Source organism: Maylandia zebra, linkage group LG5 (assembly GCF_041146795.1).
Source record: "Maylandia zebra isolate NMK-2024a linkage group LG5, Mzebra_GT3a, whole genome shotgun sequence".
Classification (NCBI taxonomy): Eukaryota; Metazoa; Chordata; class Actinopteri; order Cichliformes; family Cichlidae; genus Maylandia; species Maylandia zebra.
The window spans coordinates 11,124,436-11,150,865 of record NC_135171.1 but is presented as its reverse complement, the minus strand read 5'-3'; the positions used below and the strand labels follow the sequence as shown (position 1 = coordinate 11,150,865).

At 41.3% G+C, this 26,430-nt stretch overlaps 1 protein-coding gene across 12 annotated transcripts in view; it reads right to left on the bottom strand.

The window, feature by feature from the left end:
- The window catches only part of foxp1b (forkhead box P1b), a 149,773-nt gene that overhangs the window by 65,275 nt on the left and 58,068 nt on the right, over positions 1-26,430 (bottom strand). For 10 of the 12 annotated variants that reach the window (XR_013098588.1, XM_076883731.1, XM_076883734.1 and 7 more), the window contains one exon: positions 15,864-16,033. Coding sequence is in view for 11 of the 12 variants with exons in the window: in XM_076883731.1 (XP_076739846.1) it covers positions 15,864-16,022 (159 nt within the window). In the remaining variant the exon portion in view is untranslated. Of the gene's footprint in view, positions 1-15,863; positions 16,034-20,207; positions 20,307-20,834; positions 20,909-26,430 lie in introns of those variants that run through there. The other 2 variants (XM_076883732.1, XM_076883737.1) reach the window with 2 other exon arrangements.

Genomic DNA, 26,430 nt, shown 5'->3' with positions numbered 1-26,430 from the left:
GGCCGCATCCACTCATGTCTGTACCGTCTGCTATGATTCACAGCAGGAGGAAGGGGGGAGGTGAGACAGAGGAGGAGAATCATGGCTCACTTTAGATATTCTCCCCTTCTTCTAAAAGAAAGCTGTAAAGACATTTATAAACTGCACTGCGCCTATATAAAGCAGAAGTGTTGGTCTTTTAATAGACAAGGGCATTTATCAAAGAGCAGGCTCAGTTTAGCCTGCCTGCAGAATATCACATTAACACTTTGTAAACATCCACCCATAAAGATAATTATTTTGATTGCAAGACTCTTTCGAGGCTTTCCTTCCCCTCCTCAACATCTGGTGAAAGTATGGGGCAAGTGCTGGCTTTCTGGCTCCTGCTCAGGTGGTTAAAATAGACTGCACACATGCACGTATAAACAGAGCGGTGGTACATTTTTTCCTTCTCTAGCTAAATTTTCTTTTCTTTTCTTTTACTTGTGGCAAGTCAGCGAAAAGGCAGAAGCTGCCAGGAAGTGAACCTTCTTCTCTCCAGCCAGAGAGGCTGCTGGGATATGCCTGGACCTGCAGCTGTAGAGAGTATTAAGCGTGATGCTCTGACAGGCAAGGCACGGGCTGTTACAGGTACAAACAGCAACTTTTTTCTCCCATTATGAGCCAACCAGGACTTGGACTCACCTGCAGCTGAAATGCAATGCAATGCCAAAAATGGGCTATAATCTGGGAGTTGAGTAATGTAATGTTAAAAAACAGCCACTTCTGATCAATAATGTACTCTGTAGCTGTTTAGTTTTTGTTTTTTTTACTATATTTCTTTGTGATCCTGGTTGTGTAGTGGAGCCAAATAAAGGAGCGAAGGCCTCAAGAGTGGAACAGAGCATAGGAGATTGTGATAATTGACCAGGATGCTGCTACCATGGAGTCCCCTGTCCCCTCACCTTCAAATCCCAGCGGCCCCGTTTTCAATTTAACACAAGGCTTGACCAGATTTCACTCATTGCAGGGCTAAGGCACATCTTTGACACTTTTACATTAGAAGCACAGCTTTCTGCTGATTAAAAAGCGTCTCTCTACCTCTCTCCTGCTCTATGGCGAGAGGTAATGTGAGAGGGGTGTCCATTTCCTGTCCCTCCTTTCTTTCCAAATCAACCACAAATAACTCACAGCCTCCTGTGCCTATCTTGATTTCACTCTGGAAGATAAGGACACCATTTATTGTTTTCATTGAGCTTGAGTGCTAAGACAGAGAGCACTAAATTACTCTCAGATCGAGATAAATGCACCACAAATCACTAATTCAATCCATCTTCAATGCTGGTGATGCTTTGAAGAGAGGGGGGCTATCAAAAGATCACACTGTGAAACCGGAATCTGGTGGTGTGATACTGGCTAGAGACCTCATCAAAATGACAAGAAAAACTAACTGTAACCTGAGTTAGAAGTCCCCTTGGAGAGGCAGAGGGCTGCAATAATCTGTTTATGTGTTAAAATAGGAAATTCTCTTTTGTGTGACTCCTTCAAAGCTCTATTAGGCTACGTTCACACTGCAGGTCTTAATGCTCAATTCAGATTATTTGATCAAATCCGATTTTTTTTGTCTGCTTGTTCACTCTACAAATAAAATGCGACAGCAAACGCGCTGTAGTGTGAACGCTCAAAGCGGCCCGCATGCGCAAAAGAAGATGCCACACACAACGCGCTCTGTTTAGACCCAGAGCAAACAATATTGTTTGACTGATGGCCCTTAATATAAAGACTTCGGACTTTACGTTTCCCAATTTTTGCTTTAAGTTATTTTGTTATTTACATAATAATGTAGATAACCTAATAATGATCCTCATTGCTGTTTTAGAGGAGCGGTGCTTCAAAGGATAGTTACAGATTTCTGTCAGAATCTGCAGATTATACAGTACAAATAAAATGTTCACGTTTCTCCAACGTTGTCTTCCCAACAGTTTCACTGACATCTACACTGGATGGCCAGGAAGCGTTCGCGATGTCTTCTCCGGCGCTGATAATTGGCATCTGTCTTGTGTCAGTGACGTAAAAGACGCATTTAATGCGACATGATCGTTCAAACATCAGTCGCTTTCTAAAACATCCGATATGTATCGGATTCAGTACCACATACGAAAGTGACCCAGATCGGATTTGAAAATATCGGATTTGTGCCGTTCACACTGTCATAGCATGATCGGATATGAGTCAAGAAAATCGGATTTGATGCGCTTTCGCCTGCAGTGTGAACGTAGCCTTAGACAATGAGTGGATGAACTCAAGGACAGTGTATACATGTATAACAACGAGCTGGAAATGTGTGTGAAGAGAACCTCTGTTCCCGCTAGTGGTGGGACGTTGGTGAGGGGCCGCGGAGTGGAGAGTATTTACTGATGCGGTTATCTTGTTCTTTGACAGGCAGAATCACTCAATCAGCCGCCGACGGCCGGGTTCAGGCAAGCATTACACGCACATCCCCGTACTTGAGGAGAGGAGGCGTCAGCCGAGCCAGATCTGATCAACAAATGCAGTTCTCCTGTGCCACAGCTATCTGAGATGATGATGATATTATTTGGAAGTGAGCAAAGTGATGGAGACAGCACGGGGAGAAACACAGAGAGACAGAAGGAGACAGAGCGAGACCTGAAGGTGGAACCTCCTGTAAGGTGCCACTTCTTAAAGGCAAAGTGTCTCTCTGCTGCAAAGCAAGGAGATAACATGCTGATGTATTCTAATAAGATGCCGCGCGCCTCACCAACACTCCCTTTAGCAGATCAAAGAGCCAAACATTTAATATGTTGGGGAAAGTCTTGCATTAATTATCAGAAACTTGAATTAAAAATAAAAACTTGTCTGTCCAGTGGAGTTACATACCAATTAAAAACACAATCCTAGCCGAGTCCAAATGACATTTCTAATGATAGCTTTTAAAAATTACTGACATGTACATGTTATTAAAAGGTTAAAGAAATTTGCATTTAGCAATGAGGAAAAAATAAATATAGTGTCGAGTGTGCAGATAAGAGCTCAGTAATTAGGAGGAGGCATTGCAGTGGTGGAAAACATTTGAAGAATAAACCTGGAATAGTTTGCTTCTTTCTCTGTTGCCCTACAGATATTTTACATTATTCAATCCAAAATACCATCTTTCTGATTCTAACTTTTCTTTTGCATGTTAATGTTTAATAAGAGCCCTTGGCTATCTATGGGCACAATTATTAGATATCCGCAGAGAGAAATTGAAAAATTAATCATACTCTCAATTTTGTACTTCTGTGATCCATTGGAAATGGCTTTAAGAGGGGGAAGCATCTCCCCTGTCACGGGCTTCATCTAAACACAATCAATATGCTGCCAGAGATGAGTTGCTTGTGCAACCAAGACAATTGCGTCAATACTGTAATTAACTGATTATTTATATGTTGGCACTTGTCCTGATGCGCTGCCAAACAGAAATGCTTCTCTCTCTTTCCTGGAACAGAAATACTGAGTGTGTGGGGTAATTACCAAAAACATTACACAACTCTGTCAGCCTTTATCACCCAGGAAGTTGTGTCATATATTGGCCACCTTTTGTTTGATGACACATGCTAACACACAATCAAACTACTTAAAGTGTCATAAAGGAGGAGCACTGAGGTTTTTTTATATTTAACAAAATAGCCAGAAATCTTGCTGTAAGATCTTGAGATCTTGCATGCTAATATAATGTACTGAATATAAAATATGCCACTGTGCAGACAAAACCACATTATTTGATATATTCCCACACAATACAAAGTTTTTAAGTGGCACTTTAGCTTTTGAAAAGGAACAAACAGAATAAAATAATGTAATATGCAAAATACCGATAGCTAAAATTTCACTACTGCCTAAGGTTTCCCATAAAAGACTGCTTTTGATGTACAGTCCTTTCACTGTGTGTTTAAATTTCAAATCAACTACAGCACACATGCGATTTAAAAAATATCTCTTATTTCTGTTTGGAGTAACAACTGACATATGATCTACAAAAGCGCCGTAACCAACTGCATCAAACAACATGCTGGAAGCCTGTCAGGCCATGTGACCCTTGGTGAAGAAGGTCCTCTTTAAAATTCTCCCAAATACATCTTTTTATTTTGTGAGTGGTTGTTTTTGATATTTACAGATGAAACAAATGGAACTTGTGGGGGCTCCATCAGTGGCTAGTAGGGCTGTTCGATATAATGATATATATCGGATGACGATATAAAAACGTCTATCGTTTCATTTTACGCTATCATTTGTTTCGTGGTGTCGCAAAATAAACTATTTACAGCAATATTTTTTCATCGTTCTGATGGTCACTGTAGTGACTATATTAATTTCTTAAAGTTCTCTCTTTCTCTTATATTTAATATAACCACACTACAGACGGACAAGCGCCTGTTTTTATGCGTTGTCGTTAGCAACAGCGACGGTAACAGCATCGCGTGTCCGCTTGTTTATGTTCCACATAAACCTTTCACAATAAAGCTCAAGATCCTGTTGAGACTTTTCAAAATAAACTGAATCACGTGAAAGAGCAGACTATTTACGGATGAGAAGTAAAAAAGAGCCGCCAGGTGCTAAAAAATAAACCTTAGACTCAAATGTTAGAACAGGCTTTTACCCACAGCACCATGTGTAATAAATACTCACAAAGAAAACGGCGGCCGTTACAACTTATGTCTAAAAATGTATCGTTTCATGCATCTGTTAAAACACTCGACTCCAGCTACATGACGCGCAGCTGGAAACACTTCCCGCAAGTCGAGCTGCCCGAGATTCACAGAATTTACAGAAAATGTTAAATTTTTGTGATTTATATCGTTATCGGGACGATAGATGTCTTATATCGGGATATGAGATTTTGGTCATATCGCACAGCCCTAGTGGCTAAATAGATTTTTATTTACTTTAAATGAAAAGAAGTGCAGTTTTGATCAAGACTTCCAAATATGTCAATGTTACAAGTTAACCTGGTTAAAAATACATATTTTTAAATAACAGGGGGGTTTTACATGTGAATCCGTGAATTAAAACAGCTTCGGTGTTTAAGAGTACAGAATCCAGATCAGAGTTTTAGTGCACAACATGCAGTGAGACCTGAGTAAAGGTTACTAGTTTCAGGCATTCTGATTTAAAGAATTGGACAGTAGCAGTAAAACCAAACTCACATGTCTGTCTAACACGGCAGTAATGTCAAACAGTTGAGTGTGCCTTGGACTAAATCCCAGCTCACCTAAATGGATTAATAAATTGTTGCCAGGAGTTAAATGTGTAACTGACACATTAAAGCGTGCATGGGTGCCAAGCCATCTAAATCATGCTCGTGTTTAGTTCTGTTTCTCAATGAACCACAGTTACACTATTGTTTTAGGTTTTACACTTAGCTTGGCCATCTGAGAGAAATTACTTGTGTTCCTCGTGTCAGTGAGAACAAGACCCGTGATGGATCATGGGCTTCTCAGTACGCTCCTGTTGGCCTTACTCAATTTCCCCTGCCATGCTTCAACCGAAACCCCCCATCCCACCCACAGACAGTCCACGGACAGAACGGTGTCCTCCTTAAACAACTCTTTCTTTAACATCTGCCCAGAAGCAGTGCTGCTGCCTTTTGTCCACTCACTGTCTCCCAAGGCATGTCATCCAGCTCTAATCAAGCAGAAAATGGTCATAAATATTTCTTTCTGCTAGATTTCACATTCACATTTCACGCAGGGACATGATATTTCCCCCCCCCTACCTCCAGGGAGTACCTAATGCAAAAAACAGTCACTTATATTCAAGGCTCATGTTCCTTCAGTCAAATGCAGAACATATTTCCCGTTTGCAGGGAAAAACAAGGGGGGGGGAAAGGGAGGGAGCAAAGAAAAAAAGCAGAGGAGGGAGACATAAAGGACTGTCTTATTTTCTGTGCCATTTACTGGCTAGTACTTTCACAGCCATCCCATTACATCATGTCAAAGATTGTAAACAAGCAAATAACAACAGCGTATCAGAGACCACAGAGAGGGTGCAGCACCCATTGTCCTGGAGGTCTCTCTGTCACCAGCTAGGGAGGGAAAAAACATTTGTTTTCATAGTTCACTTAAATAATATATATCTTTCTTTATAGAGAGAAAAGGTCTGTGCGAGGATTTATTTGAACCATTGTCTCTGGCCTGGCTAAGTATTTATGGCACATGTCATTCACAGGATGCCGAGGTGCCATCACTTTTATTTATGACAAGACATCCCATCATGCCATTTCATTCTCTAAATGGTACACAGCTATTCACCACTGAATACCGGCCTGTACCATTTTTCTCTCAAATAGAGGCCATGTCACCGCTGAACGTGCACAGGGGGTTGTTATTAATCACTCATACACACTTTGATGGGTGAATACATGTCAAACAATCAAATTTACTCCAAGAGACCTATGCATGGTGTGGCTGTCCATAGATATTTGCTTCAATGAAGGCTCATTTGATCATCAGAACTGGTAGTTTATCATATTTTACCCTCCGTGCAAAAAACATGGCTGTCAACTTTTTTAACATATAACAGAAACAAGGAGTATACACTGTGCACTGGTGCTGTACTGACTGAAAGGTTACATCCATCCATCCATCTATCTATCTATCTATCTATCTATCTATCTATCTATCTATCTATCTATCTATCTATCTATCTATCTATTATAAAGGTCAGTCTTCTTGTCATGATGACTATATCACAACCTGTGAAAACAGTTGGATCGTGGCTCTGACGGCAACGTTCCAAACATCTGACGAATCAACCTTGATCATGTCATCATTAGGGTTCTGGGTCCCAAACCACGCTACAGATTTAAAGCCAAAATATCTTGTCCAGTTAAAAGAAACAAATCTCCTAGCTTAACTTCATGTAGTTAAAAGCAGATTATAGTTGTAGTTGAGTTTCTTTTCCTCAATGTAAACACATCTGTGCTCGTTCTGCTTCACTGATAATTTTTCCCTAGCATGATTTTTTCAGGTCGTCATATTAACTTTGGTGAAAATAAAGCAAAACTTTAAGAGGTTAACGTAATGAACGGTCTCTGCGCTCACTTCTTTTTAAGCTATGAATATCCTTCTTACCTCCTATCATTTAGCTTAGACTTGGTCTTAAATACTGAGTCCTTGGGAAGCACAGTTGTTTCAGGGTACTCCAGGGAGCAATATCTGCAGTCTGTGTGCCAACAAATGGCAGCAGGTGGCATTTTGCTACTGTGCAATCACCTAGCTACTGTTAGAACTCTAGGACTTCCTCCTCTGTCACCCAGCATAACCAGGACTTGAAGCCAGATGCCAAGGGTGAACACTGCTGTCTATTACCCGCACTGTGCCAAGAGATTATGAATAAGATATAAAAGTCAGGCTCACTACAGGCTTTTCACATTAGCCCGGCTGTGTAAGGGGATGCCCCCTATGCATACATGTATACAAGCAAGTGCACGTGCTTGCAAGTGTCGTGCACACACCTCCACATGCACATGCACTTAAACATGCATCCATACATGCACGTGCATCAATATTTTTCATGCACATACAGACTCTATCTGAGGCAACTCTACCTTTGTAGAGACATCTTTTGCACACCCAAAAATGCCTTAATCTGCAACAAGGATTATTGGAACAAATAAGTGTTTTAAAAGGGGAGAGTCCCGGTTTCAATTTCAATAGCTCATTTAACCCTTATCTGCCCAAATCCTTAGGGTCCATTCTATGTTAATTGGATCTACATTGCACAAGCATTGGGGGTGTTAACAAGCACAGGCTATGAATATTAATTACCCTGAAGTTTTCTGCACAGGAAAGACTTCACTGATACATATTAATTCTATGAAGTTTTTAAAGTAGTGCTCTCATTAAAAATGAATAGGCACTGCGCTTGAATGTTTTCCCATGAGGAATTGTGCATCCTTAAGTCTATCCCTAATAAATTGGGTCAGATTGGATATCCTTAAAGAACAGCATCTCCTTAAAACGGGATTATTATTCAACTAAATGTAAACATTGCAATCGGGTGAAGAAAGGGTTTTGTTTAAACTGTGTTTTGACAATGGCCATTAAAGCTAGTCATGTCTGAGCGTGTACTTTCCCAACCACAGCCTCCTGAGGCCCTGTTAAAACGGTTACTTATTTACAACACTAAACACACAAGTTGTTCAGCTAAACAGTGCTAAATTACTCTGTTTGCCTGAATGTGTGTGTGTGTGTGTGCACGTGTTTCCGTGTGCAATGATTTGTGTGTGCATGTTGATGTGGAGCATTCAGAAGCTGTTGCTGGCACTACTTTAAATAAAACATTGAGGATGCATTAGTCCTCTGGCTAGCCGAGGCCTCTCTCTCTCTCTAAGCCATTTAATACTGAACCTATGCAGACGTGTTTCCCTGTCTGCCTCCAGCCAGCTGCTTCAGACACCTGCTCAAAGTTTAGAGTTGCCCACTTCAGCACAAACACGCACACCATGGCCATCAAAGATGATCCGGGCACCACACAATGAGAGCCACTTCACTCTTCCTAATGATACCAGCATACACTTGCATCATTTACATGGGAGGCATTTGTACGTCCACACTTCCTTGACAACATTCCACAATTTTTCCACTAGGACAAACAGTGTGTTTCAACTAAAGACTGAGGATGCACCCAATTAATATCATAAATCTGGTTAGGATCGTGATACTATTCGGCCATCTGTTTAGTCCAAAACCCGGGTTTACATCCAGCTTGTCAGTAACACCGCTGACACTTCTGAATCAGACACTTTCAACATTATCTTGCTAACATGTTATAAAAAAGAAACCTATTTGGTCATTCAGTTTAGAGAGGTTTGCTGATTAATTAATCCCAACCCTGTCTTCCTTGTACAGATGCAAACACAAAACCTGATGAATTATAGGAAAAATGTTTAGAAAACAGCCTGTACTAACACCAGCTCTTACCTATAAAATCTGGAAAAGTATAAAAAGGCTTTCTTTTTATGGCATGGATGAATATCTTCACCATTAAATTACTAAATGTATAAGAATACCAGTGATAAGAGAAACTGGTTCTCTTGTCTACACTGAGAAAAGTGAAGCTTCTGTGTCATTTAGTTGAACTGAAGCTTTACATTGTTGCAACAGAAAACTGGGATTTCTGGGTTGAAGGTGTTTATTTCACGTTAACTAAATTAAAAATCACTTACCATGGGAAAAAAATCAACAAAAAGGCTGTAGTCTGTAGTGTCAGTGTCAAGCTCTAAGCATCAGATCAGCCAAAGAGACAAGTGGACTCTGTGTTTTTTTGTTTGTCTTTTATAGCTCATTTGTATTCAGATGCACTCCAGGGAAGTGTAAGGAATTTCTGTTAGATTGTATTGGGAAGGAACAGACTTTAATATGAGAGAACTTAGAAATTAGAACCACAGTATCTGATTTTTCTGTCTGTCATATTCATTTTATTTAAGTAGCCACTGTTTGCACAGTGTTAGAAACATTGTTAATGTTAATGGCTGTTGCATTACCTATCTCATGTTTTAAAGGTGAAAAGGTTTTAAAAAGAGGGGTTTGGTGAGGGTGGGTGGAGGCTGCGTAGGGAAATCAGTTTTGCTTCATTTCATCTGGTCTGTTTTTGTTTTTTGTTTTTCTTTCTCTTTATCAGCTGTTGTGTAAATAGAACTGAAGTCTTCATTGCTTTATTTTGTAATTTTTATTGTATTTTTTTTTTGCACATAAATTTTTTTTTTTTTTAAACATACCATAATAAATCTGGTCCTTCAAAGAAGAATTTATTTGTATTTCTAGCAAGTTGATTGTGACAAAACCTTGGTTTTACTTTAGAGAAATCAGCTCTCGCTTTTGTTTTATAGTGAATTCTGTGGAGTAAAAATAAAAATAAGTAACATTTTGAACAAGGACATAAGAAACCAATTTTTAATTATGTATCAGTAGAAACTCTATTTTATTAGACTGACTAAAAATGTGAAAGAACTTAATAAAATTGCATGTAACAAAATTACAGTGTCTGAAGAGTCCACAGAACAAATGTACTCAGAAAATGATCTTTTTAGTTTGTTTCAATGTACATTTATGATTCTGGAAAAATAAATATTTTTGGCTTATTTTAAATACACAGTTACAGTTTTTATTAAATCAGAATTATAGTCTGAGTAAAACTAATACATTTAATTGTAACACATTAGAGTAATTTGATTCAAAGTAACATTTTTTTCAGTGTATGTCATTTATTTTTTTAAGTTTATATATATATTTTTAATTCTTTGTCTTTTTCTTTTCTAATAGCAATTTTAAAGGTCCAACATATGCAAAAAAAACTTTGTGAAAATGTAATTATTTACCATGAATCAACTTTTGACATGGCTCCATTAACATGTTTTATTTTATGTGGGTGTAAAAAGAAAAAAAAACAACCTCAAACCTCTGAGCTACAGGGAAAGACGAGTGAGTGTGTTTGAATGTGTGCGCTTCTAAGTGTGGCCATTCTGATTACCACAATGTCAAACAACTCCTGTAATCCCCCTCCTGCTGCCCACATAGGCAGGGTGTGTAAACAGGATGTCGACCCAAGCAACAGTCAACTATTTTAAACTCTGGGTTTCAGCACACATGTAACCTGCGCTTCATCTCTTGTCAGTCGGACAGCAGCAGCTGGAGGTAGACTCAACAAAATGGATGAGTTCATAGGCTGCTTTGGAAAGCATCCACAAGCCAAAAATGAGGTGCTGGGTGGTTTACCTCTTGAAAGCTCACTAACAAAACCTGGGTGACAAGAGGATATGAAAAGTTGCACCTAGACTAAACACATTTTGTTTTCAGATTTATAAATGTGTGTAAAAGCGTTTAAAAAAAAGAGATGCTTCCACTGAGGGTGCGAGCGTTTGTAAAAATGGTCAGGATATTTTCAGAGACAGAGAGTTTGCTTTTTTTCCTTTAATAATTATTTCCCCCTTTTTTTCCACATAGCAACGCTTTGCTGTTCAATTTTCACCTCCATCTGTGTGATTATTAATCAGATCACACATCAATTGCCAGAACCAGCAAAGAAATTCAGCCTGTAATAAAACTGTCATGTGCTGTGGTATAAAGACAGATGTTGCCAGTTGTGTGATAACATAATTAAACTGTTCTGTGAGGGATTCCATAAAATTATTCAAATTGGACGAGCACTATCATTTTACCAATAAGCAATTTAGGGCAATATGCAGTGTCATAACACTGATGTTATCCTCTCTGCCAGATTTTCCAATAAGCCCGAGCCTTTGCTTGGCCTCCTGTGACAGTATGAACAGTATACATGAAGATACGTGAGAGCTGCTAGAGATGCTGGAGTGTCCTTTCAGTGTGATGCACAAACCGCTACACCACGAAGCCACTATACTGCAGCGAAGCGATTGGTCAAAAAGCACACACACACACACAGAGAGGACGGCTTTGTCATTCATGTGAAATATTCAGCATTGCACTGCACACGTCTATCTTATTCTGCTGTAGAGCAAATACAGAAATACTGGCAGGAATTCAATTCAAAGGCGCAGCGATAAGGGTGCGTTCTTCTTGTGTAACAGTGTATGTATTTCAATCTGGGCATAGCACGCTCTCTCTTTGCCCTCAGCTCTGCTGCAGAGTGCATGCGATTAGCAGAGATCTGAGGCAGAAAATGCTCTCTGGTCTCCTCTCTGACCTGGTGCTGTTAACTCTCTCAGTCTGACCACTAGCCCATAATGTGGACTGGACGCCCAAAACCAGCAGGTCCTACACTTAAAGGCCTGACCTTTGCAACTCCATTCTACGTGAGCATATATATACTATTCACGTCTGTGTGTGCGTACTGGGAGAGCAAGGCTAATCATGGATCACTTGGCCATCAGAGAACAGTTAAGATTTGCAGTTCCACCTTCACAAGCCCCCACAAGGGACAGTGTATGATTTGAATTATGCAAGCAGAGGATGTGTGCCCACTCAGCTCTTTCTGTGGCCACTGTTATGGCCGTCAACCTCACGAAAGACACCTCAACCACACAGGCAGAGAGGAGGAAAACGAAAGAAGTAGCTAGCCGGTCTTATCTTTCAATATGTAGAAAATCTTTAAAAGCACTTGTTGGACAGGGTATGTTAGATGGATGTGCATGCAATAAAAGAAAAGCAGTTATTAATAATTGTTTTAGGTATTTTCTCTCGTGTGAACACCAGCCTAAGTTTATTAAAAGGACTCTTGTAAAGGACAGGATATTAATATTTAATGCTCTACAGTTGCATCACACGAACCAAATTTAGAGCGAAAGAGTAACTCGTGTGTTTAAACAGGTAAGATGCTTTGCTGAAAATGACCACACATCACAGGAAATGTGAATATCGTGAAGACAGCAGCTCTAGAGCTAACAGGGTGTCCTTGAGAATATTACTGTCACCGTGCATTTATGTGACAACTACAGCTGCACAACACCGTTTCCTGTTGCAAAATCATTTAAATCACAAATCACATAACAGGTTATTGCAAAACTTTTTCATACTATTGCTTTTGTTTTATTTTCGCCCCTGCAGTATCTTCACTTCCTCATGTGGATAACGTTAAAACCACAACTTCTGCAACACAAACAAAAACAGAAAGCAAATAAACAGTGTGGTTCAGGGGTGCAGACACGTGTGCTATGAAAAGAAAAAAACTGCACATGCTATAATAGAGACATTTATTAATAATACATGGGTAACAGTGAACACAACGAGCACAGCAACAAGATGCACAACAAATGTTTACAAGGGCACCCAGTTGTCTAACTATTACAACACAACAGACAGGACATTGAGTTCCTCCTATAGAGAAATCTGCTGAATTTCAACAGCATCTTGGGGAAAAAAGAGAAGAAATGCAACACCTTTTTCACCCTAAAAAAATATTTGACTTACTAATAGACATGCTTAATTCAAGCTTATGGTCCACTTCCCCCAAATCTGACTAGTCAACAAGATGAATTCCCCTGTCAGAATCAAGATGATCAAACAGATTACAATTATTTCATCCCCCATCTTTATTAATGAGGACTGTCTTTCATAGTTATGTTCCCTAATAAGAATAAATGATATGCCACTGCCAGGTTTGTTGTTCCGGCTCACTCGAGGGACTCTCAGACATTTGCACTTTGAGTCTGAAAACATTTTAGATTGATTTTTGCGTCACCTAAAGGGGTAATGGCACCTTGCATGTGTTGTGGAGAACAAAGAGCGCAGGAAAAAAAACTCTCAGTGTGTCAGTTAGAGGCATATTAGTGCAAGCCACAAATAAAACTTAAAAGAACGACTGTGAAATGTCACAAAAGTAAAAAGTTATCGAGTAACTGAGTGAAGATCGTAATGCCCCGGGGACAATTAACATGGTTCATGGTGCGTGAGGGAAAATCCTCGGCTAGGCTAATGGGAGAATAAAAAGACTGCCTGCCTGTCTTGCCAGTAACACTACCATGGTAAGTAGCCTATCAAAGTCCAGTGCCAGGAGCTGAGAGTGAGACATCTCGTCCTTCGTTCCCATCCGCGCGTCATTTATCACAGGCAACAATTAATACACCTCCCTGCATGCGGGCCACACAAATTAACCACTGGATTTGTTCAAACGGCATGAACCAGGAATTATTTCCACATTTGCTACAGTAGAGAGAATGTTTCCGCAATATATGGAAGCAGGATGGAGAGAGTTGCTGGTTTCTCCTTTCTTTAAATGCCAGGGCAGATGCTGGAGAGCAATAGTTCTTTTTGGACGACTTGAAAACAGGGAGCATGCTTGGACGACTGGCTCTATTCTAGTGGGAAGGCTTTATTTCCATCCCTTGTTGGTGTCAAGTGCACATCCATGACATTTTTCTCGCCCGTTCTCTCCCTCTCCCCTGCCTCGCATTTATCAAAGTTGTAACCCTGTTGTCTTTGCAGAGCGAATCAGAATGTGCCCCTGGCAAAGAATGAAGGAAAAGTCAACAGGAATTAAGTTTCACTGCAACTGTTTACTCAACTGTGGCCTGCAGTTATTGAAATTTTATCCATGGTTTTGTGTGACTACTGCAGTAATGAATTCAGTATGGCTGTGATTTTCTCACTGACGACATGCTCGTTCGGAGCTGGAAAAAAGATGGGTGGGAGGTGGGGCCTGGGGTCTAGCTGGGGTAGTGGGGATGATCTGGAGAGGCCTAAAGGCTTCACAGACTAAGGCTGAGAATCAGAACACACACTGACTCATCCTTTGTACTTACTGAACAATCAACACCACTTCTGCCACTTACAAAGAGGAAATGGAATTAACAGGGGCATCTTGCACCAAAACAAGCACCACACTTCTAAGATGACGACACCTAAAGCATTGTTTTGCTTTGAGTGTATGTTTGACCAATTAATTATATTTACATACACCCATACTCGACAATAAAAAGGGAAAAAACAAACTTTTTTTTAAACAATTCAAAAACATGACTACTGACAAATAGTGACCTTACAGGGTTGTGCCAGTCCAAAGCCCAAAAGCTCCTGTAAAATTAGTGACTTATTGTTCCTGATTTTACAGATAAATAAATGCTAAACAAGTTAAAATTTGTAGTAAAGAATCATGCAAACGTTATGACTTCATTTAATTTGACCTGTTCAATGCTTACATGGATTAAAACATCCCTTCTGATATATCAATACATGGTAGTTCCCCTTTCGCGGTGGTACTGGGAAATAAATCCTCCAGTATCTCTGTTCTCCTGTGTGCAGAGCTACAGACTGGTACCCCTGCTGTTCTGCCTGTGCTAGCACATGATCAGCAATTAGCATTATAGCGAGGGGAAAGTGCTATAAGTGCATATAGCTGGTGTTACAAAGTTCCTGGCAAAAGCCCTGGTCATCTTACTGCTGAAGTGAAACCTGAGCTACACATCTGAAATTTCACAATAAAATTTATGTTATGTCTAAACGTCACCTAAAATGCCAAGCAATGACTCTTTAAACGGCTAAGCTATTTTGTCCTATTATCAAAATGTTCCCATCATTTCCGAAAAACAGAACTGTTCATCAGTAGCCAAATATCACAGCATCAGAACACCGTGATGATTGTGTTCAAAGATGATAAATGATAATACTGAGTTATTGCTCAGCTCTATGTGTTACAATGCCATTTCCCTCTTGTTCCATGCTACAGCTTTGTTTGCCTCCCTGTAAAAATGCTGATGGATGCGCTGTGACAACAGACAGCGGCACAGAGCCGTGCATCATCACCAAACAGCTCCTGACAACAACCCTAGTTGTGCTGTCGCAAAGACCAAGATAGTAGAAGACACACTGATCTTTTCAGTGTTGTTTCTTTAAACGCAGTGTCGTGTGCCACACATAACGCTGACACCAACAGAAAGAGCTTGTCTGTTTGCCTCAAGTCTGAGATGGTGAAAATGTTTCGGCTTCACTGACGATAACGCCGGCGTCTGTCTCCTCACCTCATTGGTTAGTACAGCAGAGTGTGGCATTAGTTGTGAGTGTGAGGTGTGTTTACAATGAGCCGGAGGAAAACGCTGTCATCCAATTGGATGTCACAGTTCCTTAACTGTCTACAAAATCCTGTGGCACCTACATACTTAAAATATGTCAGAACATCATAATAAATATTTGATGGAAATGCAGATGCTGCATGCTACGATAAACACGTTTGCAACCAAACAATCACACAGAAAGAGCACTCCTCGTCTTTTAAATATTCAAAAAGGGCCTCAGTATACATAAATAATAATAATAATGTGTTTATGAACTAGATGTACTTTGAGGAGGAATTAAATATTAAGAGGCACTTTAAGAGGCGGATCGGCCTGCTGTTGACATGGCTTAATAAAGTGAAGACAGGTGTGAATGGTCTACCTGGTGCTGCTGGAGATGCAGGAAATCTGCTGCAGTCACTTCCACTGACGGCGCGGCACTTTTTGGTCGCCCCTCTCTGGGTACTCCCTCCACGCTCGCTCCTCCATTCTCATTGGCTGGGCCGTTGCTCGTCGCCTCCGTCCCAGATTCTTGCATCATGACTTAAAAACCTGAGAGAAGGCGCAGAAGAAGAGAAAACAGGGACAGAGACAGAGAGAAGCAGCTGTTAAAACACACTGCAATGAGGTCGCATTTTAACTGTGGGCCAAACTATAAACATCTGTCATATTCTTCCCACACAATTTCACTTTTGTTGCAGGTTTCCCTGTTGGTTTGTGCTTCCCCGTGTCTTGTTTGTTTGCGTGTAGCATATGCAATGAGGCAAACACACACACACGCATTCACAGGCTGCCTCTAAACACAGTAATGAACAGCTCCTTTGTTTTGTCTTTTCCAGTGCAGATCCTTTACAGATGACAAGTCCATACCGGGCAGGAGAAAAGCAAGTGGGTTTTGTTTGTATCCTTCAGTATAGGGTATATGGAGAGCGCTGGGGGGGGCATGGTGGAGGGGTTGGGGTTCGGCACACATGTAGAGGAACCCAACCTGCGTTGAGTGAGAGCAGAGGAGCCCAAGAAAACACTGGACCTCCAAAACAAAACACTTTCTATGGAAATGGATATATTTACTTGCATGGCTCCCTGAAGAACCACGGCAGAATGGCTTTTTAATGGGAAACAGAGCGACTGTGTGAGGCCTGCCAAAGGATCTCCATGAGAAACATCCAATCTGAGGCTGAACGAAAACAGTCAAATCCTTGAGGGGTGCTCAATTAACACCAAAACACAGGTCTGAATATAAATAAATCCTTTTGCATTGGAAAAAAATGTTGACTTTCATAACTTAATCTAACTGAAAAGGGTAAAATACAAACACTGGCAGTCGTTTTAAGCACCACTGCACGCTTTATGTAAAATTATGGCAGCAGCAATCAGTGAATACACAGCTATTTGCTTACAAGATATGTCCTCAGTTTTGTTTTTGGATACACAAAAGCCAGACAGACATGCCATCTATCCCAGCACACCCCCTCTGTCTCTCTGGGGATAAGTGCCAGTGACACTGGTGCATATCTGTGCCTGAATTCCTCAAATCAGTGGAATGATTTACAGCTATTGTGTGCTGGTCACAGGCTTCATTGCTGCAATGCATCTATCCCCCCAATTCCAGGGCAGTTAATGAAGCTGACCAAGTCAGGCAGAAGCAAATTAACTTGGCTGATTAATTATTTATATGAAGCAGAATAAATGCCTTTAAAACACTGGGCCTCATCATGAAAGAATGTGAAAGTGGAACTAAATGCAGATTTATGGTGTTGCATTTAACGCATGTAATAGGAAGGCCAGTCTGAGTTTATATGTGCTCAGGTACACATGCACAGCGTCTCCAGAGATCCCATCTAAACAAGATGCAGACACACACCCAAGGGGACACACACTCAGGCTGACAGACAGGAAATTGGGGTTGACAACTTGTCACAAAAGAATATTTACAGAGCAGAGGTGAGATAATAATCTAGAAATGGGATTATTTAAAAAAATAAACAGTGGTGTGAGGAGAACTGCGCTTTCAAAATCAGTTTTTTTTAGGGACAGGCTCGTAGCTCACTATCATCAGCAGCAGTTTGGGGCTAAGAGGAGCTAAAACTGTACCAGAACACAAAGCAAACTCCAAAGAGCATTATAGTTTACATTTCCTCTCAGCCCTCCTCGCAAGAAGCATGACTGAATGAGTCATCTGACACTGTGGCCTGTGCCGGTTCAGTTGTGTGTCACAACGCCCCCACACTCAGGGGCCTGTCTGAGCAGCTTGGGCCCGGCCTACAGGGCCTGTTCTTTGGGCTGGAGCTTGAGCTGGCCCCCCTCTCCCTCCAGACAGATGTTGACCCGGCTCACCCTTCCAGTCTGGCACAGCCTCCCTCCATAATGGGATTTTCTAAACAAGGAGTGAGCAAGAGGAATACTGTGGGATGGGACCCAGCCAGCCACAACTCCATCTACAGGCCCCTGCCTGCACCAACTCCCCTTCTGAGACACCAATTAGAAACACACATTCTCAGGCGAAATTAAATGCCATTTGAAATAAACCATGTGCTGACGTTATTCACCCCCACTTATTTTTCAAATAAAAGATATTTTCCACTTGCGGGAAAAAAAGAGCTGTCTTTTTCTTTTTTTTTCCCTCTCTAAAGCTACATAAGGGGGGGAGGGGGGGGGGGGGGGGGGGGGGGTAATGGCTATTATACATGCACTGTCATTCCATGCAAAAATTTTCATAATTGTAACGGAAAGGCGTAAATTTCCAAATGCACAGCATCTCCAAAAGTAATCAAGAGAATGAGCCGCGGGGCTATTTTAATGTATGCAAAACTAGTGACCCACAATAAAGGAGAGGAAGGCTACAATGAATGCAAAGTAATGCGCGCATGCTTGCGACCGGCACTGATGAGGGGATGGCTAAAATTAACACCCAATTAATTTTCGAATTGACAAACAAATGAAACCCATAAATCTAGTTTCTCATTAATTTTAGCACAGAATAATTCAAAGCTGCAATATCATGAGTGAAAAAATTGGAGGGAAAAAAGAAAATGGAAAATGGGCATTATCCATCATAAATATCAAGCAGATAGGAAAGAGCCTTATTAGAGAGTTGTGCTGATAACAATGTTAATCTGTGAAGCACTGAGGCACGGACACCATCATCATCAGCTGAGGCCCGGGCAACTTGGCCACGTGACTCGGCCCTGAGTTTGTTTATCTATGTATTTATTTTCACTTTGCTCTGGGGAAAGCCTTGTGTGTGTGTGTGTGTGTGTGTGTGTGTGTGTGTGTGTGTGTGTGTGTGTCTGCGATGATGATGACGATGACTCGAAAAGCTCCAAGTTTTTCCATTTGTTCCATTTATACACCACGTGCAAATTCAACTGTAATTATGGGTCAAGCATCATGCTAAATGGGGTGTAGTTACTCGGTTTAAGAACATATGCATTCGTGGTCCAAACACAAACATTTCAACATAATAAAATACACAAAAGGAGACGTGAGGGGAAAAAAAGAAAAAGAAAAGCTCTCTTATTATTAATGGAGCATGTCAGTTTTTTCGGAGCTGGAAAAAAAGTTTAAAAAAACAAAAGAGAATGAAAATAATGGAAATTCCAGGAGATCAAAACAAGGCAACAACAGTTTGTACAAAGAGAACTAGCTGTGCTGTTGATTATTAGATGCCTGCCTGGTCTTTAGGGGGGAGTTGCTTTCAAAATAAAACAAGTGTTTGGAACAAACACTGGATAATAAAAAAAAGGTCAGAGTTCCTGTTTGTTTACAGTTTGTTTTGTTTTCCCTGCTTCAAATGGCATAGGGAGTACAGTACAAACAAGAGTCACATGGGTCTCCCACCTGACCAGACAGGTTGAAGGTTAAGAACAGCCAGCGGGCCAGAGCTCATCACCACAATGGAAATCCAATGCCTGTCCCCCTGTCATGCCTGCCCGGAATTCAACAGCTCAAACGAGTCAGCGGTGGATTCAAGGTAGGGCTGGTCCGCGCAGCTGTGCTCTGACCCTTCTCCGTGTTCTGTTTTTCTCTAATGCTCATGACAGCAAAGCCTCGGCAGCCACCTGCTTCGATTCGCCAAGTTCTCACACAGACGTTGTTTACAGAAGCACACAACAAAAGCACAACATTTCTTGGGTGGGAGATAATGACATACAAAGGAGGACACAATAGGGAGAAGTTCACTTTAGAGCTGTTTAGGTTCAGCTTGGTTGCCAGACTAGACAACACATCGGCGTGCACCAAAGGTGCAACAACAGAATGCTTCTGAAGGTTGCTGAACAGGCTTGTGTTTTGCTGTATTTTGGCTCCTGATGTGAGGGAAAAGTCGAAAGACAAACACAAGCTGCATGTTAAATAATCCATTATCGCAGCCCTCATCACTGATAACAAACTACTCTGAGTATCTCTTGAAAATATTCCACTGGACAACACAACACGGAGAAATTGGGCTAAATTCCAACAAGCTTTACAAACTGCACTCCCACTCCCTCATACATATCATCTCCACACAGCAGAACCACCTCAGTCACAAAGCCTGAAGGTGGATCCAGTTGCCGCTCCTCTTCTGAGAGAAACGAACGGCCGTGGTGACATTCTGCCAAAGGAGACTTCACAGTCAGACCAAACAACCGTGTAATCTTGTCAGCCACTTCAACCAAGTCACAGATAAGCAAAGCATATCTCCAGACCTCTCTGACAATATAGAAGTAAAACACGCTGCACCCACCCTTCTGCAAATAATACCCCCATTGCAAATCCTAGATTTCTGCTCCACAAGAGACACAGAAGTTCTTCCCAGACCTTGTACAGGGTATAAGCAGGCCACTGACACCAGCAAACAAAGCAGCTGTTTGTTTAATAAGTGATTGCTGCCATGGCTACAGTAAACACGAGGAGCAGGGGTTTGTGTTTATGAACAAACACATCTCCTTGCAGGAGCCATTTAATATTAACCAGGTGAAATGATCAGCCAATTTCCTAGGTGACACTAGGGGCAGGCAGAGTGTAAACAGGTTCTAGGAGGGGAGAAGGAGGGGCGAGGCTTTAGGGAATCAAGGTCGATGCAAACGCAGCTTTGACTAGAATAAACAGCGAGGCAAAAGTCAAGATAAACAAAAAGTCATTCTTCTGACATTTCGAGACGCATTAGGCTGGCGTGTTGCAGCTGCTCGCAAGCCACCGTGAATGAGAACAAGATGGGGGTGACGGGCGGGGTGGGCAGCCATGGGGGTGGTCTCCTATGGAAACACATCATTGTCAAGCAAAGCAATCGTGTGTTTCTTCCAGGCCCAACAAACAGTGGCGCTTCACAACAGCACAGCGAGGAACTTGTAAAAACATGTTAAACATTTACCTCATTCAATTATTCAGTAACCGGGTTTGTGGAAATAACAAAGGAAGTCTGAGGGCTCCCAGAGATGGCACTCACTACACCAGGGCATGGAGAGAAAAACAACAAAGAAGGAATTAGGTGGAACTGAGCAAGAAAAGATGTTATCCTTCATAAATCACAGCGCCTGGTTTTGATTACTTGATTTATGTGTGACTTGAATAGTAAGATTATGACTTAGTCTGCCTGCTACATCAAAAATGTAATTGCCCACAAATAAGTGATTATACACAGTAGATAATGTATAGCGGGGACTTTCAAGCAGCACATCACCTTGACCATTAATTTTTCATGCATACAACAACTTGCCATCTGCTGAGATGAAGCCATCCAACAAGGCTTCCTCACCCAGGATCCCCTGGTGTCTTTTCCCCCTGCACTTCCCCTACTGATATAATTTAGTCCCCCTAAAAAACTGCTAGCCCCATGAGAGGAAGCCATAAAATATGATCAAAACACATATTTATATCACCTCGGGATGACTACAATAGGATTCTCAAGCATGAAAGTTTAGATCCAAACCTATTACTACACCACAAGCAGAGGTGACTAGGATGATTCACGCGAACATCCGAGTATTAACACGCTACAAGTGCAGATAAATTAACAACAAGCAGGGCGCAAAAAGGCAGATTCCAGTAGCGAAGCTGAGTAGATCCGCAATTTCAGAAAACACACAAAGCCGTTTGTCTCCTTTGCATGGAGCCATGTGAGAAACACCTCTGTGCAACGGCCTGCTGTGCAGAGACAATGACGGAATGTGCCAAAGTAAGGCAGGCCATGATATTTTTAGTGCAACTAGGGCCGATGGAGACTAAGTAAATAGAGAAATCTAATGAGTTTAAATCTGGTTGTGCATGAATGGAATAGTAATTCTGGGATGTGGAGCCTCTTTTAGGAGTGGTACGCCACACATTTTCTCAGCGACTCTCCTTCATTTGACTTTGATAATCTCGCTCACATGTGGCTTATGCCCATTAACACTACAGCGAGAGGACAGACACCAGGAGACGAGGGGCTGCTTTTTCTGACCACGGGCTCAATGGAAGGGGGAACAAAAAGCAAGCACTGCTGCCCTCAAGCTCGTCTTACCAATTAGATGTGTCAAACACAAAAAAACCCAAAGAAAAACACGAATCTATCAGCGTCCTACGGGAGTTGCAAAAGCACTTATTGTTTTAACATTACTTAAAGTGTGTCATACATTTTTAATCATTTTTACTATAATCCATGTAAGGGCTGCTCCCAATGTGCTGCTCCCAAATGTGTCACATAGATTTTCCTGGGAAAACTGAGGTTAGCCTTAACGAACTTGTCTAATTAATATTGTGTGCCTATGCAAAGAAAGGAAAATATTATTAGCATTGCTGCCTTTTGGGAGTGGCAGGTGTCAACTCATCAAAGTGCACGCTTCCTTTGTCGTCTGACAACATGAGCTTAATCATTTTTTGGTAAAAGCTTTGCAGTTCTGTGAAATCGCAAACACAGACCTGTGGTAAACCACAGCTCTAAAGACAAAGTAAGCTGCTAATTACCACTGAGTAAGTCATCAGCTGTGCTACATCCATTTATTACATTTCCACTCTCAGTACCATGCACGATAAGTGGAAGAAAGCATGGTCTGGTCTAGGGCTGCCACGATTTGTCGACTAGTCACGATTACGTCGACTATCAAAATCGTCGACGACTGATTTAATAGTCGACGTGTCGTTTGAAGCTTTGTAAGATCGCAAAAGACGCAGGAATAATAGCAGGATTTAAGAGTGTAATAACGGACTGAAACAGAAGATGGCAGCACAGCATGTACAAGGATGCCAGCTGCCGTTAAACCCCGAAGAAGAAGAAGCAGCTGTGTCCCAGAATTCATAGCGCGGCCCAGCTTAGTTTCCAACAATGGCGGTAGCTAGTTAGTTTTAATATTACTCTTATTATTCTTTCTGGGTCACAAAATAAACGTTTAACATATTTTCAGGCGAGAATGTAGCTGTGTAAACCTCAAATATCTGCTCAGTTTATCAGGACACCACATATTTTCAAAAGCGCTCCGACGTTTTCGGAGACGTCTGTTACCCACTAGCTCGATAGCTAGCCGGGGGCTAGGTCACTAGCGCCGTGAGAACACCGGACTCCCGGCAAATTGTTTTCAAACCCACCGCCGTCTTTCGCGACTCATGTTAAATATATATGAGTCACTTAGATAAATTAAAAATGTTATTGTTTGGCTTTTTTTTTAGTATTTTATTTGTTCCTGAGTAAATCGGTTTGGCTGAGATTAAAGTTATAGTTTTTACACAGCTGAATAAACGACAGCTGATTATCACAAGTGTGAGATGCTGGAGAATATACTCCGGTGTCCTGTTATATTTTAGATAGCAAGGAGTTTATTAAACTTTACCGAAACAATCTGCAAATTTCATTAAAATTGAATAAACTATCATCTTGTCTTTATTTTTAGTTAGCACCTTAAAAGCTTAAAGCTGTAAGCTAATGATAGTTATATAAGAGCAGATGCTGCTGGTGCAATAAGCTGTAGTTTTATGTCCAGTGGATGATGATCTGATTAGTCGACTAATCGCATAAATAATCGGTGACTAGTCGACTATCAAAATAATCGTTTGTGGCAGCCCTAGTCTGGTCAAACCCCTGCTATTTAAAAAAATCTTGACGGTGTTAAATGTTCCTCTGCAGACAAAAACGCACAGCGGGTGCATGTCTCCAACCTCTCTTGTTTAGAGTTACTCACAAAGAGATTAAGTTAAGCTATTGATTTCCCAGACAGTCATTAACCTTTACACACAAATAATGGCACGGTAATGGAGTGACTATTTTGTTTAAATAGTTACTCACAACTGTCATTCCTTCAACCGCTGCTTAAAATTGACCAAGTTCTCTGTTCATGAAACGTACGCAGTCGGCTCTTTGACGTGTGATTGGCTGTCGTTATTATGGGTGTGGCCTTACCCACTGAGTCCCCCCACTCCTCCTCATGGAGACGTTCTTCCTCAACGTGCCACGACAGGGGTCATTTAAGCCTAAGAAGCATGTTATGGCTTCCCAGAGAGAGGACAGCAAGGGTTAAAAAGGAAGGGAGCTCCATCAAGCAGTTAAATTGAAGATAAAGGGCAAACGGCTAAATAGCAGAAGACCCTACATGAATTTCTTCCTTTTAATAGAATCAGGTTTTAACAACTCTTTTTTGTTAAATACAGCCCATGTCAGGATGATGCGTCCCACTCATAAAGCAGCACAATGACAATGTACAGTGGCACTAATACAAGGACATAGTTCATCATGACATTTTCTGCAATTCCCAACTGATTAGGGTCATTATGTTGGAGGCCTGATTTATGTTGTCATTTCCTCTCACCGATCCTGCATCAATGAATCTTAATGAATTGGTAAATAAGGGTGAAGATTACACTGTGTGACACCGCAACATTTCTCACCCTCAACGGCCGAGATTTATGTAGCCAATTAGAGACTAACAGAGAAAATTGGCTGGCAGAAAAATAATATTCTTTATGGCACAAAATGGAGGCGCATTCTCAGTGAAGGGCAATTGTGTTGTCAGTGTTGAAGTCCATAAAACAGCCTTCTAACCCTCCTTCCAAACGCAAAAAAAGGGGGAGCTGGACTATTGTTTGCAAGCAGGGCAAGTTCAGACCATTGTGAGGCTGCACGTTTCACTGAGACGTTCAGACGTGCGCCGAGCCAAAGTCCTTAACATTCACCGCGGCCTACCTCGCATGTTTGAGCAGCATAAATACAGCACCGTATGACAAACATGTTTACCTTCTCCCTGCAAACATCAGACAATCAGACACCATGAGGTGCTGCTTCTCTAATGAAGACACAGGAGCTTTTATCAAGGCCGGCCGCGTCCCTCTGTCACAAATGTGGCTCTTTCATACAGACATCAAATAACATTTGTACAAAGAAATGAATCCAAATTATTTGTGCTAAACATACAACAGGGCAATATTTGTCAATTAGTTTTTTATGCAAGGATAGAAACACATCCAAACGCCCTTCATCTTTCCTTTTTTTTTTTTCAAAGTAGGAATATCAAAATAAAATCACCTATTTGAAGATATGTCTGATCAGCACATAGTGGAGGACATATACAATCTGATTAGGGCTCTTTAAGTATTCCTGGGCACATCATTATTACAAGCATGATAGCTTTTATTTCTCAGATGCAGATTAAAGAATCCTGAAGATGATTATGGTGAGGGACAAAACTGTTTTTGTGTATCACTACAAAGCATGAAACGCCAGCCTGCTTATTAATACCAACTTCTTAAAAGGGCACTTAGAGTTATAATGAGAGCCTTTATGTATAACATATTGTGACTAGATTTACTGTGAGGAAGCGGCTCTCCACATCAAACAAGCCGGCTTGCTATTAGGCACAGGGGCTGAGGGATGCTGTGTGAAAAGGAGTGGAAAATTAAAGCTGAAGCAACGCAGGAAAGGGCTTAATTTACTGGCATGTACAGTATGCAAATGAGATTACTCTCAGCTTAACTGCATCATTTATGTCCATAATAACAGCATCATCATTACAGGGCTCAAATTAAATTACACTGTAATTAGCATATCAAAGTGATTGGTTAAAGTTTAAAACAAATACCCAATTTTGTTAATGAACATCTGTAATCACCGTGTAGACTCTCAGTGAAAACATCCAAAACAAATATGTGTTTTGGAGAAGGGGAGGAATAGCCCCCACAAACGACATGCCCGTATGTATACATGTGCGTCTGTGTGCATCACAGTGCTGCTGGTGCTGGGGTGGGGGGTGGGGGCTGGGGGTGTTTTACCTGGAGAGCTCCACACGCTCAGGATATATTTCCCAAACTCCAGGAGATCAAAGATCCAATTTCCCACACTTGCCACTTCAGGAGCTCATCAATAAAATACTAATCACTTCACGGCTGATTCTGAGAGTGGAGCCGCAGCCAAAGGCTTAGGGAGACTTCCATATCGCAAAAAAACACCTCTCCTCTGACTGTCTTGACTGTTGTTGAGCGTGCGCACACGCTTCATCAACAGCCGCACATATAATTTGCAGTCAGGTTTTATCCAATAGCTGTCCTGCCGCTTTACCTTGCAAACATGGCGAGTGTTAGCATAGAGCCTCAGACCCTGACAGAAATCACATACGCCTTATTTCAAACGCATATTAATGATCTGGCACTTTCATCAGCTACACATTATAGACATTTTTCAAATTTTGCACAATAAAAAGCCCAACGACTACCTTTGTTTCCCCAACAACAGCATTTCTTTTTCCACCTCTGCTAATAACGCACCAAAAAAGTGGCAGCAGCTAGTGGTGTGCATTATCAGAAATATACTCGTCAAATTTTAAAGAAGTGGCATCTTATTTTATTCATTAAGAAATCCATTAAAAGGCCTTATTCCTTGCAAGTATGTAAAAGATGTGCCTTTCAAGGTAGAGCTGGGGCAAATCCACTCCATCAGCTAATGACGGCACTCATTACACAGAGAAGCTGGCTAATGAAGGCGCGGTGGCCGGCCGATCCCCTCACCCAGC